Genomic DNA, 14,618 nt, shown 5'->3' with positions numbered 1-14,618 from the left:
GCCCTCCTCTGCACATGTTCCAGCTTCTCAATATCCTACTTAAACTGTGGTGTCCAGAACTGGGCGCAGACCCCTGGTGGGAGCTGACCAAGGCAGAATAAGGTGGTACTATTACTTCCCTTGATCTTCCAGCACTATATTTCCGTTGATGCTTCTGAGTAGAAACCAGCCACATGTTTTAGCAGGTCAAGGAAATAACAGTGTGGCAACAATACTGTTGAAATGAACACACGACTACCAGTTGCAAAGATTGCGACAGTTATGACTGAGAGATAAGCAAACGCCAGGGATGAAGAAATAGTCATGCATGGTGCCTGCGGTACTAGGGATGAGGGAACCTGTCAATCTTCGTTTCTTTCAGTTTCTCATTTTTCCAGTCTTATGCTCAATTCTCCACAAACGTTTTGTCATTTTTTTTAATCTTCATGAAAATTCACCAGTGTTTTAATTCAAATTTCTCTGGGCATTTTTGCCTAATAGACACATTTTTGCAAACCAATTCCCCATAATATATTGCAGTAGGAAGCATGCGATTTTCACTAATATATACCCTAGCATATATTTTTTTGGTAAATATTACTTGCCTGGAAAATTGCATTTCAAAATTTGGAGAAGTGTGAATTTCAAAGGATGATTGTGTTTCATTTTCTGTATTTATTTTGGAAAGTGTAAATTAGGTCAGTTCACCTTTAAATACAAACTGAATTAAACCTCTCTTCCATTTTTTGCTAAAACAAAGTTACTTTATTATCTGAAAAGAAATGGCATACACCCAGGCTTAATAGGCCAGGAGTTTCTGTATGTTGTTTCTTTGCCAATTCCTGTTTAATTGCATCTTTTTCCTCTCCTTGCTACCCTTCAGCTGTTGCTACTCCTTTCCTAGGATAATCCCTTCGCCATTCAGGAATAGTTACCATTTCACCAGATATGTACTCTGCCCCTTCTTTCTGTCCCTCTGTTTGGTTTAGATAGTTTCTGGAATTGGTCCAAAAAACTAGTGTTTTTATGGCATGCATATAATCATTATGATGGTGGTGCATATTGCAGTAGGAAGCATTAAGATCTAAAATTGAAATGCTGTATTCTCACTATTCAACTGCTCTCATATAAGAGGGGCTGTCTGGGGATGGGGAAATCTGGGTCAAAAGGAAAGCTGTGTGGGCATTGGTGTTGTTTGAATTTCAGTTCCATGGGACACAGAGCTGGCCTTATTTTTCTAAGCATTTCTGAGTACAAAATGCATCTTTGAAATAAAGTGTTGCTTGAATGATGAGAGGCGAAGTAAACAAAGACTCGTGCTTCATTGTATTCATACTTTTGCAGTATTCGTCCATATCTCTGACTTGACCAGTTCATGCTTCCAGTGACCTGTCTGTCTGTTGATTAAAGTTATATAAGAGAGAATTAAGGTTATGAGCTTTAGAACATCCTGTTCAGGGCAGCATGCAACATTAGACTATGTATGTATTAAAATGAGACAGCAGTAATGTTGGCATTTCTCTTTCTTTGCTGTTAAAACATTCAAATCATGTTAAATCGGTCCGTGGTGAAGACTGTGAAGGATGTTGTGGGAAAAACAAGGAGAAGCTGAATGCATTGTACATGGCAGGAGGAAGCACTTTAGCAGGATGGTCAACAAATGTTATGTTATGTTATGTACTAAGCTTGGATCCTAGAACAATAGACAAGAAGGATCCTAGAATGCAACAACTGATTGGCTTTCAGGAGAAGACCAATCAGGCTCCAGGAGGAAGTTAACCAGCCTATTAGGCTGGTAGGATCGTAGAATGCAACAACTGATTGGCCTGCAGGAAAAGACCAATCAGGCTCCAGGAGGGAAGCAGAATCAGCCAATCAGACGGGACTCATTGTGTAAATAATGTATATAAAAGCCTGAGGTTTGGGGGGCAATTCAATCACTGTTTTACAAGCTGCAATAAAGAGCATGAAATATACTCTTAGTATATTTCAGAATCCATGTTTTTAGACAGCAAGATCTTAACAGTTAATTGATTCACTCTGTTGCTTGCTTGCTTTCCCACTTCCTCGAGTGGTGACAAATTCCTCGGGCAGCGCTACCCAGGCTTGGCCTCCTTTAGATGAGAGAGCACTGAAGACTTGCACTGTTTTTGCAATGCTTGCTTCATTTACAAATATAGAAACAGAGCGTAAGTGGATGCAAACAGTCAGCAGGCTCTCTTAGAAGGCAGCAGATCTGCCCTATAATCACATCAGGTCCTCAGAGAGGCCTTCAGCCTTTAGCCAACTCACATAGCCTTACCTCTTCCAAATTACAAACACACAGAGATACACACACACACACAGAGAGAGAGAGAGAGAGAGAGAGCTGCCCCACAGTGCTGAAATCAATGAGAAGGTGAGGCAGAGTTCTGTTGGTCAGACTCAGAATAGATATGGAGCTTTGGTTCAAAGCCACTGCCTGGGTAGTAAGGCCCTGTGAGTGCAATGGAACTTACTTGTCTCACAGTAAGAGTGCATGGGAGTGCCCATGCTCTCTGATGCCCATAGAGTTCTTGTGTCTGTACGGATCTCCATTCACTTCCATGGAAGGAGGTGATCCAAATTTGCATGCATAGATCAGCTCCCTACCTGGAAATGATAGACTTAGCAACAGAATTCTGTATATACACCAGGCCTGATATATTAAATTTTAAGCATATATGCTGTTTTGCTAAAGATGGGTCTCAGCATACAGCCTACTCCCCCCCCCAAAAAGCCCCTCATGGCACTATGTATGTATATTTGTATAAGATGCAGGACAAGGATGTGGAACCTCTCAGCCTCCAGATGTTGCTGGACTTCCATCAGTCTCAGCTAGAATGGCCAATCAACAGGCACTATGGGTGTCAGTCCAACAACATGCGGAGAACCCCACGTTTTTCATTTACATCTACAATACATTTAAGTTGAAGGTGAAAGAGCTACTGCTACTGAAACTAGACTTCGCTTGGAGGGTTGTTTGCTCCAATTTCACATGTGTAAAAATTATTGTCTTTCCGAATAGAGATATTCCAAATTACAACCTTAAGTAAATTAGATCTTCTTCTTAAACAGCTACAACTTAAATCATTTTAGTCTTTTTTTAAAAAAAAAGGGGGGGGGAGAGAGGGAAATGCAACCATTTTCCATTGCCAAGGTGATCACATGCAAAAACTAACTTTTCCCCTCATGATTTTTTTCAGTGTTCGGAGAAAAAAATGTTGCTGGAATGTGAATCAAAGATCTGGGTACTTTCCAGCAGTCCACACTATGAAGGATTTTGGCAATGGGAATGGGCTGTTGGTTTCAGTGAAAAGTAACAGATGCAAACTGCAGCTCCATATGGATGATGCCCTTAAGAGTTTCCAGTAACTCCTCCAGCACCACTGGCAAAGGGCAGTTATTGGTCTGCATCCTAGGAGCATGACAAAGTTTGGCTTTCACTGCAATAGGAATAAGTGCATCATGCGGTAGATCCCCCCCCCCCCTGAATTGTTCAATTAACTACTGGGGAAACTTGCAATGGGGAATTGAAAGTGGAGATCGCTTGCAGATGTCATCTTGGAGGCAATATTTGACTGTGCACATTGTTTTTCAAAACTTCCTTCCAAGAATCAGCAGTCTTCGGTTTCCACTCCGCAATGATGGGGAGTACACTGCCTTGCTCATGTAAAATAATAATGATACGAATATGAAGTGAGAGACGATTTCCTCTTGACCTACTTCCTAAGCAACGCTCAGTCAATGCTCTTTGGTTTTGGGAAGGTAAAACAAAACCAGAAAAGAAAAAGCACCACCCACCCACCCACATTTCCCAGGCTCCATGTGTTGCTTGGTGCCAACCACACAGCCAGTTACTTACTCCTGATAGGCAGTTTCCTTAACAATTTCCTTTCATCTTCTGGCAACACCCAGAGTGACTCGCCAGACTGGTTGTTTGACTTTCAGGTCCAAACTAGATGTAGTGACAGCAGGTCCATTTGCTTAAACCCAACTCTGCTTTGTTCATGCTTTAAATCAGTGGTGGCCAAACTTGGCCATGAACTTTAAATGTGCTTTAAGTGTATGGTGCAGATGTGATAAGAGAGAAACAGATACTGCAGAGAGGTAAGCCACATGTGGGAGAAGGATCAGCACCCCTCCCCTATTGTTCCTTTCACTGTCCAAATTGGACTCTCCTCCCCTTTGCTAAGTGATTCAGGCAGATCCAGAATTGATCCTCAGACATAAGCACATCCCTCCTGCAGAAGTAAACCATGCCTTAATTTCATACATTTGCATATCAGAACACTGGACTTCCATTGTGAAGGAAGTGGAGAGGATCAGCATTGCAATGCAGCATTGCTTTCCTGTAACGGCTCTGAATCATGCTCAGAGATTGCATTCCTGTGGGGTGAATTGTGCTGAGTGCTTTTCAGAAGTCAGTGTCTTTCCACTGCACTGTTCACATATGCTAGGCATAGGCAAACTTGGCCCTCCAGATGTTTTGGGACTACAACTCCCATCATCCCTAGCTAACAGGACCAGTGGTCTGGGATGATGGGAGTTGTAGTCCCAAAACATCTGGAGGGCCCACTTTGCCTATGCCTGACATGCATTTTATGCTCAGGGCCTACATTCTTTACTAGAAGAGTCATATTATACAAAGTCATCCTAGGACAGCCCCAATTTCTCTCTGCCCTACTTTCTAGAGAGGAAGTAGTTCTTCCCTTTCCTTGTGGTGAACAGAGGCAATTTGGGAATAGAGCCCAACCCTTGTTCAATGGTAGTCATGTCATTTGTATGTAGAAGGTCTCAGGTTCAATTCATGACATCTCCAGATGAGTCTCGAAATGTCTCCAGTGTGAAACCCTAGAGACAGCTGCTGTGCAGGATCAATGAATGAAGTGACTTACTGCCCCAGTTTGGTGTGGGATAGTAGGGTTTTTTCCTGAACCCCCTGGCTTTGTCCTTCTGTTAGAGGGCAGAGTGGTGTATAGGGATGGAGGGCAGAGTGGTGTATAGGGATGGAGAAATCTATCTACTTTGGTTTCTCTCAGTTTCTCATTGTCCCAGTTTTAAGTACAGTTCTCCACATTTCCACATCAGCTCACAATTTTCTTTTGAGGTCCTCAAGAAAATTCACTAGCATTTTAATGCAAATCTCCAAATATGCATGTTTGTTTGCAGTTTTGCCTAATATATACATTTTTTTGCAAATCAATTTCCCCTAATGTAATGAGCCTTTGTGCGTTACTTTCTGTAATGCATGCGCATAAGTCCATTTTGGCTCAACCGAAGAAGACGAAAAAAGACGTTTCAACTGCCTCATCAGTTAGATATAGAAATAACTTTTTAAGAGTCCCATGCATTTCAGTGGAAATGAAATTTAAGCAGACTGTTATCCCAACTCCAAAGTGCTTAACTTTGGCTAGATTTCCAAATAATAGTTGGGCAGATGACAAGCCCTCACACTTTCTAGATTCGCTTAGAATTTATATGCCACTTCCCCACAAACAATGCTCCTCAAAAGCAGCTCACAATACATATAATCAACCAAAATTGATACTCCTCACTTCCTTGAGCATCAATAAGACCCAAGGGCCGGTTTCATTTGGAGGAGAGAGTGCTGGAGATTCATGTCATTTTTGCCGTACTTTGTACTGTACAGTGGTACCTTGGGTTACATACGCTTCAGGTTACATACGCTTCAGGTTACAGATTCCGCTAACCCAGAAATAGTACCTCGGGTTAAGAACTTTGCTTCAGGATGAGAACAGAAATCGTGCTCCGGCGGCACGGCAGCAGCAGGAGGCCCCATTAGCTAAAGTGGTCTTCAGGTTAAGAACAGTTTCAGGTTAAGAATGGACCTCCAGAACGAATTAAGTACTTAACCCGAGGTACCACTGTATATAACTACAGCCCTCCAGACTTCTTTATCTAACTCCTCTCTGGACTACACCTCTGATTTCTACGCTGCCACCCTCACTAGCCTGCTTTATGCCTTCCTGTATCAGAACTCGGATGAAGGGAAAAATATTTATTTATTTCATGAAATTCATATACTGTATGACTATTTCTTTTTAAAAAACCTAAAAGTGATTTATAAAAGGAACAAAACAATCAGGTTATCAGTAAAAACAGTTCAAAAGACTCAAACAATCAAATAATGACAATTAAAATCAGTGCTAAACTAAAAACAGATTAAAACCCGTGTCAATGTTTTATATATCTTAGTAGGCTTGCTTAAAAAAAAAATGTGGGGAAGTTTTGCAGGCAGCAAAAAGAGTACAGTATAATGAAGGCACCTGTCTGGTGGCAATAGACAGTTGAGTGCTGTCTTACAAAAGTAAGCTGCCACATGAAAAAAGGTTGATTTCTTGTATCAGTGCTGCATCTGCCCTTGGTTGCTCCAAGGGACGAGGAGTGGTGGAGACATCCAAGATGGTGGCTTAATTTTTCAAAGCACATGCCAGCTCCTCTCCCAGCACATTAATGTGCCCCAATCCAGCGTGTAATTTGATCATTGTTGCCTCAAGCGGGATCCTCAAGCTGCTTGTATGTTCTTCATGGCTTGGTTTTCCTGTGTTTCTTCTTTTCTAGTGCTGCTAGGATCCTAATATAGGTTTTCATGCAGCACAGAATGATCACATCCAAGAGCCCTCTTTAGAGTATGTATTTATATGGGCAGGGTAGCTCTCAGTCCTTGATAAATCTGCGGTCCTTTGCTCTAAATAAGTTGCATTAAGTGTCTGGAAATATAAATGAACATTTTTTGTTGGTTTCTGAACTCTTAACCTCCATCCTTTCAAGTCCTAATAATAATACAGGTTGCCTCTGAATTACACAAATGCACTTTTGTGGTTTCTTGCAGGAGTGGGATATATTATCCTGATAACATATGACCCCTTTTAGGCGTTATCACATCTAATCCATAATGCACTGGAAATCTGCCGGTGCATTAGGCCGACAAGGATGGAGAGCAGATGATTAATGCACTAGGAAAGATTACTCAGGGCGGGGGGGGGGGCGGAGAGCAAGCTCAGTGTAGATTTACCACCCAGCACCACCTGCTGGATAGCCCATATGTTTGCTTTTAGAAATAAGAATACAATAGAATAATGGAAAGGGGAAGAGAACAATACAGAGAAGGCAAAAATAGAAGAAAGAGTGAGAAGGAGAAAAAGAGACAGGCTTACGGAAAAGGGCATATTAAAGACAGAAAAGGCAGGTTAGTGACATGGTGGAAGAATATTAAATTACGCATGGTGCATAAAAAGTGGACGGAGAAAAGTTTTTCTCTTGGCAGAACACTAGAATCCAGGACATCCAATGAAGCTGAATATTGGAAGATTAAGGACAGACAAAAGAAAGTACTTCTTCACACAGTGCATAGGTAAACTGTGGAACTCACTGCCACAGGAGGCAGTGGTGGCCACAAACTTGGATGGCTTTAAAAGAGGGTTAGATCAATTTTGGAGGAAGAGGCTATCAATGGCTGCTAGCCATGTTCTGCTTCTGCTGTTGGAGGCTGCATGCTGCTGAATGTCGGTTGGTGGGAGTCACAAGTGGGGAGAGCCCAGTTGCACTCACGTCCTGCTTTGGGGCTTCCCATGGGCATCTGATTGGCCCCTATGAGAACAGGAAGTTGAACTTACCAGATGGACCTTTGGCCTGATCCAGCAGGGTTCTTCCTATGTTCTTAAGGTCTCATGTTTCAAGTGGTGTTAGAGGCTAATCCTACTATGATTAAAGCCCATCAGTTTAAAGCAGACTTGGACTCTATTGCACACTCCTTGCTGTGCTCCCAATGGTAGAAGTATGTTTTGTATCTGCTCTTCCTGAGTTATTCTGGAGGACGTGCAGGAATGCTGCTGCTGCTGCGCTACCCCATGCATCAGCTGTTAGGCAGGGAGGCTGAGCAGCCCAAACAAAGCCCCGCTGCGTCTCCATCTCTTTGGGGCGTCCTCCGCCCTCACAGACGTTCTCTTTGGGCTCTGGGTGGGGGTGTCTTCTTGCGAGCCTCACGGACTCTCTATCTCTCTCCCACCATTTCCTGGTATGGTTCTGTTTATTTATTTATTTCATGGTGCCGTATGTATACGTGATCACATGCGAGTCGACCATGCTTAAGTGGGTGCCCACATCTGTACTGCATCATGCCTCACATGCACACACATTCCACATACAGAAGAACGTCAAGCAAACTTAGCAGGGCAGGCTGTGTAGCGCACTCAGTTTTCTTCCCCTAGCAACTTGCTGCGACCTCCAGCAACCGCTGCCTGAGGGGGCCCCTGCACTCTGTCTAATTGTAGGAGTTTAAAAAAATATATCAGCTGCTTGAAGAAAAAGACTGCCCATATATTGTTCCATTCTCCTGCCTCACATAATTCCTCTTGCCGATCTCCCTGTCAGGCAGATCACGTGGACAGGCAGCAACTTGAGAAACAGTTCAGGGAGCATTGCATTAAGGTTTCTATGGTGCAAGTGCCATGAAAAGCATCACTCATTTCAGAATGGGTCAAGAGTTTATACACTGGGTATATCTTGATTTTCCAGTTGTGTAAGAAACATATATCTCTCTGCTTGACAACAGGTACATTCCAGGGCAAGCCCATGCCTTTTGCTGGAGACATTCTCACTTTCACATTTGCCCACCAAAGAGGTAAAAGGGATATATTTCATTCGACCAACTGGTGTGTGTGTGCTCTTAAAAAACAACCTTAGAAATAGTTGAAGTTTATGAGGATTTTCAGGAGTAGGTATTCAAAGTACAAAATAAAGGCAAAACGGGTTCATACAGGTCCCTAGCTATTATTGTTTGGCAACTTTGTGAGGGGGCTGCAGTGCTGATTACATTTTCTGTAGTCCCAACCAAAGAGATAATTAAAGTGTGACATATCTTGCCTCAGTGGCCACAAATGCAGCAGTTAAGGGCCCACCAGAATGACAGATCTTTAGGCAAACTGCCCATAATTTCTATGTCACATCTTTGCAAGCAAGGAAATGTTCCACTTTTGCAGAAGGCATTAAAGAATTGTCTATTTTTCTGTAACTATGTATAGGGATTGAATGTAAAACATCCCAAAAAAACCCATCTGAATAAAACAAAGAGGCCTATCAGATGTCTATATGGGAATCCCACAAACAGGCCATAAAGGCAACATCCTTCTCCAGAAGCTACGTGTATCTTCATTTCCCCCTGATAAAGATACCATCATAATGCATAAGAAAGGCCTTGTTTCAACAGGCCAAAATCCCATCTAGTCAGTCCCCTCTTTCTTTTTTCCTTTCTCCTTCTGTGATGGAACTCCTATTTGGGGACTTCCCTGGCTTTTTTCTGGCCCACGTAGGACCATTCTGGATAGTTGGCCTCGGTGAAGATTTGACTTTTTCATCCTCAAAAAGTTTTTGATTTGAGTGTCTACTGAAATGAGGCTGCATTTTAGCGTTGTATTTTAATCTTGTTTTTAAGTTGTATTTTAATTAATTGTTTTAAACCTGGTGTTAGCCGCCCTGAGCCTGGTCTTGGCTGGGGAGGGCAGGGTATAAATAAATTTTATTATTATTATTATTATTATTATTATTATTACCCTGTTCTCAGTGGCCAACCATAGAATCATAGAGATGGAAGAGACCCCAAGAGGTCATCTGATCCAAACCCCCGTAATGCAGGAATCATGGCTGAAGAATCCATGACAGGTTGCCATCCAACCTCTGTTGAAAAACCTCCCATGAATGAAAGCCTGCCACCTTCTGAGGCCATTGAATTGTAGGCTTGGAAGGGAACCCCAAGTCCAGCCCCCTGCAACTAAGGCAAGACCCTTTGCCCCTCCTGGCATGCTTGCAAGCGGAGCCTGAATGCAATAGCATTCTCCCCGCTTGTGGGCCCCAGCAACTTATATTTAGAGGCAGGCTGCTTTCAGAGGCAATGGAAACAGCAGCAGCCCTTTTTGGTAATTTTGGTAAAAGTTGTGGTCAAAACATGCCAAGCAACTTCCATAGATAAATTGTAGCTTTCAAGCTACTTCCTTCTTTGAAAGAACTGGTTTTAAAAATAAATATTCGTAAGTAGTTCTCAAGATCACATGCTAGGACGTCTTAATAGTCACAGTTACAGATAGGTAGCCGTGTTGGTCTGCCATAGTCAAAACAAAAAAAATTTTTTTCCTTCCAGTAGCACCTTAAAGACCAACTAAGTTAGTTCTTGGTATGAGCTTTCGTGTGCATGCACACAGGTATCTGAAGAAGTGTGCATGCACACGAAAGCTCATACCAAGAACTAACTTAGTTGGTCTTTAAGGTGCTACTGGAAGGAAATTTTTTTGTTTTGTTTTTAATAGTCACAGGTAGTCACTAGATCATCACAGGGTCCTCTCAGCATGAGAAAAGGACCTACCCCCAAATTTCTGCTCTCTTCTGCACAAATCCATTACTCTTTTGTTCTGGATGAAACATTGATCTTGGACCTAAATTTCACAGAAAAGCTCTTCAAATTGGGATCATAACTGTGGGTAAGAAGGGAACTACTTGAACCTCAGATGTAAAGGCCATTTATGTTTCTTAGATTTGGCTCTTCGTATTTTGGGGCATAAGCATGCAATCCTGGGAAACTAGTTAACCTTTACACTTTTATATTTGTAAGAATAATTATGTGCTTATTCCTGTCCTGTACTTCCCTACTTCTCTTCAATTTTTAATACATGCCTCCCCCTCCGCTTCCTGCTAACCTACTTTTAATTTCAGGGTCTTTCTAATTTGATTTCTTTTCCTACCTTAAGCACTGTTGGCGAGGAATCCGCTGTGGTTGCTAAATAGGAGTGAGTCAAATATATAGAGCTTCTGTGTCCTGGTTTTTAAAATAATTATTCTAAGTAATCCTCCTTGTACACATGACACTTCTCATCTTGGAAAGGGTTTCCCCTGGGAACTACTGTATATGAAACTGCATTAGCAAGTCGCAAGAGCTTCTGCAAAGCAGTTTTTAGGCTCATGTTCATTTGAAGTTACTTTAACATCAAGAAAATGGGGCCTCATCAAGCAAAGAGAATTTCTTCTTAATACTACTTCTCAGCATTACTAATCATCAATCAATATCAATCAGTGTTCAAGCTGATATCAGTTTCACTCATTTTCATTTATAAGTGAATGCTTATATGCATTTTCATTTATAAGTGAATGTTTCACACATATTCATTCATTTCATCCTATTTCTGTATCAATCTGAGAATATTTGTAAAACCATTCACATTAAAATTCTTATTTTTACTGTGTTTTCCCACAAAATGTGCACCTGTTTTACTCATTTTACTATAAAATACACTTGATATGCAGTTTAGCCTAAATTATGTACTTTCATACCATCCTAAAACAAAAATGCACATTTTATATGCATTTTGGGTTTTTTTTTTGTTTTTTTTGAGCTGGGAATTGAATTGCAAAATTCAGAGATGGGTGAAAACCAAAAGGCAATGGTGCTCCAATCCACACATTAGTCCAGGAACTGCAAATCAGGCTGCTGCACTTAAAAGTGAAATCTGAATGAAATCCTCAAGCAGCCCTACTGGCAATGACATCATTTGGGGCTTGTCCACAAATCATCATCATAATCATCATCATCATCATCACCTACCCATTTCTACTTGTTATTCCCAATCAACAATATGGGGGTGATAATGATTCATCTGACCATTATGTGCCGTATTAGCCTGATATAAGCCGCACCCAAATATAAGCCGCATCTTTAAAATTCAAGGGGGGAAAAGAAAAAAAGACAATGTACCATATTGGCCTGAATATAAGCCGCTCCCTTAAAATTCCACAGGCACTGACACCCATTCCATTTTACCGTATGTCTCTTTCAGCAGTGATATTGTAAAAGCCAGTTTTGGTAAGGTCCCTAATTTAAGCCGTACTTTAACTTTTCACAGTCAGAATTTGGGGGGAAAGTGCAGCTTATATTCAGGCCAATACATTGTGTGTCTACCAAACCAATCAACTGCCTATTGACATCTATGTCTGATGTTCCTCTACACAAGGGCTTGGTTAACTGTCCTGTTCTCCTAACACCCTTAACAAACTGCAGTTCCCAGGACTCTTTGGAGAGGCCATGACTATTAAGAAGTTGTGTAGGAGTGATTTCAACTTACGGTGTGGCTATGTCCCCAATTCCTCAAAATAGTGAGCAAGCTTTCAAGATATCCAGAGCTCTTTATCAGGCTGCAAGTTAAGCAAAGGTGTGGGGGGGGTGGCCAGCTTGGTGTTAAAACCACAACGTCTGCTTTGATCTGCATTAAGAGGAGCATCCTTAATAGGGTAGGCTTTCCTAGGTGCTACATGGTAGGTTTTTAAAAAAATATGGAGGTAGCAGAGTTCGAGGAGGCTTTGTGGAGTGTGCACTTGATCTGACAGGCAAAGTTTCTGAAGGTTCCAAGCAACCAGACAGCTGAGAAGCAGAATTGTGTTTCAATGTCAGCCAAAGGACAAGGGGGAGAGAGAGTGTGTGCACATCCACAAGAAATCTCCCCCCTCTGAGACTTTTGCAGGCCTGCTCCTCTCGTTCAAGAACAGTTGGCGTTGTCTCTTGTGGGCCACAGCAGGGAGACAGGTTGGTCTCAAATAACTGTGCCGCGAAAGGCATGTGTCGTCCTCATTCTTTGCTCATGCTGAGGTTTCCGCTTAATCTGCCTTTATTCACAGTGCGAGCTATCCAGTGTGTGCAACCTGTCCTAGCCGCTCCTGGAGGTGAACCCCCACTTACACCAGCTGAGGAGATTAATTCATATTTTGGGCGGGTGAGACTTAGTTACTAAGACACCATCTCTGTAGACGCAGCACAGGGGAAATGGCTTTACCCTAAAGGACTGTAAGTGCTGCTAGAAAAGCGCCCACATCCAAACCAGTGAAGCATGTGGGATTTTGGAGATATATAGCCTATGCACTTAAAGTAGTAAATAATAATAATAAAAGCAGCTTTTTAAGAGTTCCTTTAAAGTAAAATGGAAGCATTGTTTGTGCGATATGTGCAAGGGCGTGTGCCAAGATGAGACACCAGCCCGTGGAATGGGTTCAAGTAGGCCACAGCGTTATTGGCGACAAGTGTGTGGGGTTGGCATGGCAACCTGCCCACTGTTTGAAACCACAACCAGCTCTCCTGGCGGACACACTCCTTGAGAGTTGCCTACATAGCAGCCCCCACTGTGGTGCAGACCAAGCATTTGGGAACCAGCTAGCAGCCTGAGGTGAGCGACGTTCAGCTGGGCTGCCCTAAGTGAGGACTGTGCCTGTTGTTGTGGCACTGCCTCAGGCGATGATCCTGCCCAAAGGCGTTTTCCACCACCGTTGTGACAGGAAACGTAACCCCTCACAATAACATGTTTCCATTTACTAAAGGAAAGTCGAAAACCTCCTGGTTTTACTCCCAGCCAATTGTAGCTGGACATAAAAATTTGTTCTGGACAATCCATGATGAATGATATCCAAGGTAAAGGTCTGACACTGAGGGTGGGCGAAGGAATCCCCACAGAGAAAGGCTATGGTTGATGGGTGCCAGCTCTTTTAAAAACAATGTCAGCCTGCCACTTGTGGGCGTTTGAACATGGAACCTTCTGCATGCGAAGCAGATGCTCTGGCACCAAGCTGCAGTCCTACCCCATAATTTTCCAGGCCACTTTCCTTGCTTGCTTATTGTGTTTACAGCCCACCTTTTCCCCCAAGAAGCTCAAGGGGGCACACGCGGTTCTTCCCATCCTCACAACAACCCTCTGAGGTAGGTTAGGCTGAGAGGCCCAAGGTCTCCCAACGAACTTCATGGCCAAGTCTGGATTTGAACTTCTGTCGCTCAGGTCCTAGTCTGACACTCTAACCACCACGCAGAACTGGTTCTCATAGTTAAGCATAGGAACCACCTTATAATGAGCCAGGCCACTGACCTACCTAGCCTTGCAGTGCACTGTCCACTCCAGCTGGCCGTGGCTCCCTGGTCTCAGGCATAAATCCTTCCCAACTTTGCTTCCTGAGATCAGTTTAACTAGAAATGCCAGGATTGGCACCTCCTGCATGCGAAGCATTTGCTTTACCGCTGAGCTTCTCATTGATGACACTCCGAGGGGTTAAGCACATGCTTAACTCTCTGACTGAGCTCGGTTGAATGTAGAAGTGCTTAATTTTGGCTCAATTGCACCTGTTGTCTTTGTAAGAGCATACTTGGTTATCGCAGGCTATAGCATATCCAGAAATGTATAAATATAAATTAAAAAGGAATCTGAATCTGCATTAACGCTGAAGCGCCCCGATGATTCCCCCTGCTCACCACCCAGCAAGGTTATTTGCAACAGTATCTGGGACATGAATCTTTGCGTGCTTTTGCACACACCCATCCCATCCCAGGTCATGCTGAAACCTAACACACTGAATACTGGGCTCTCACAGAGTGTCAATGTCCTGTTTTTAATGGTCGTGGCTGACCCAGGTCAGGTTTAGGTCAGCCAGGAGGAGGCAATGCACAGCAGCCTCCTGGAGCTCGCATCTTGGCAATCTACTGTTCTTTTTAGCAGGGAACTTAAGAATTGAACTCTGGGTGCTTCCAGATGACCTGTTTATTGATCTTCCACCCTGATTTGTTTGCAGGGAGATTAGGT

The 14,618-nt window shown here is 42.8% G+C and overlaps 1 protein-coding gene across 4 annotated transcripts in view; it reads left to right on the top strand.

The window, feature by feature from the left end:
• NINJ2 (ninjurin 2) overlaps positions 1-14,618 on the top strand; it is a gene marked incomplete at its 5' end in the record, with an annotated part of 91,662 nt that overhangs the window by 65,090 nt on the left and 11,954 nt on the right. Inside the window, one exon of one of the 4 annotated variants that reach the window (XM_083572432.1) lies at positions 8,576-8,644. The exons of 2 other annotated variants lie outside the window; for them this stretch is intronic. In XM_083572432.1, the coding sequence (XP_083428558.1) occupies positions 8,576-8,644 (69 nt within the window). Of the gene's footprint in view, positions 1-8,575; positions 8,645-14,618 lie in introns of those variants that run through there. One more of the 4 variants, XM_083572435.1, reaches the window with a different exon arrangement.

The sequence above is a fragment of the Podarcis filfolensis genome (genome assembly GCF_964270895.1).
Source record: "Podarcis filfolensis genome assembly, chromosome: 10".
Lineage (NCBI taxonomy): Eukaryota > Metazoa > Chordata > Lepidosauria > Squamata > Lacertidae > Podarcis > Podarcis filfolensis.
Note: the sequence above shows the minus strand (reverse complement) of the source record. Positions and strands in the feature narration are given on the sequence as shown.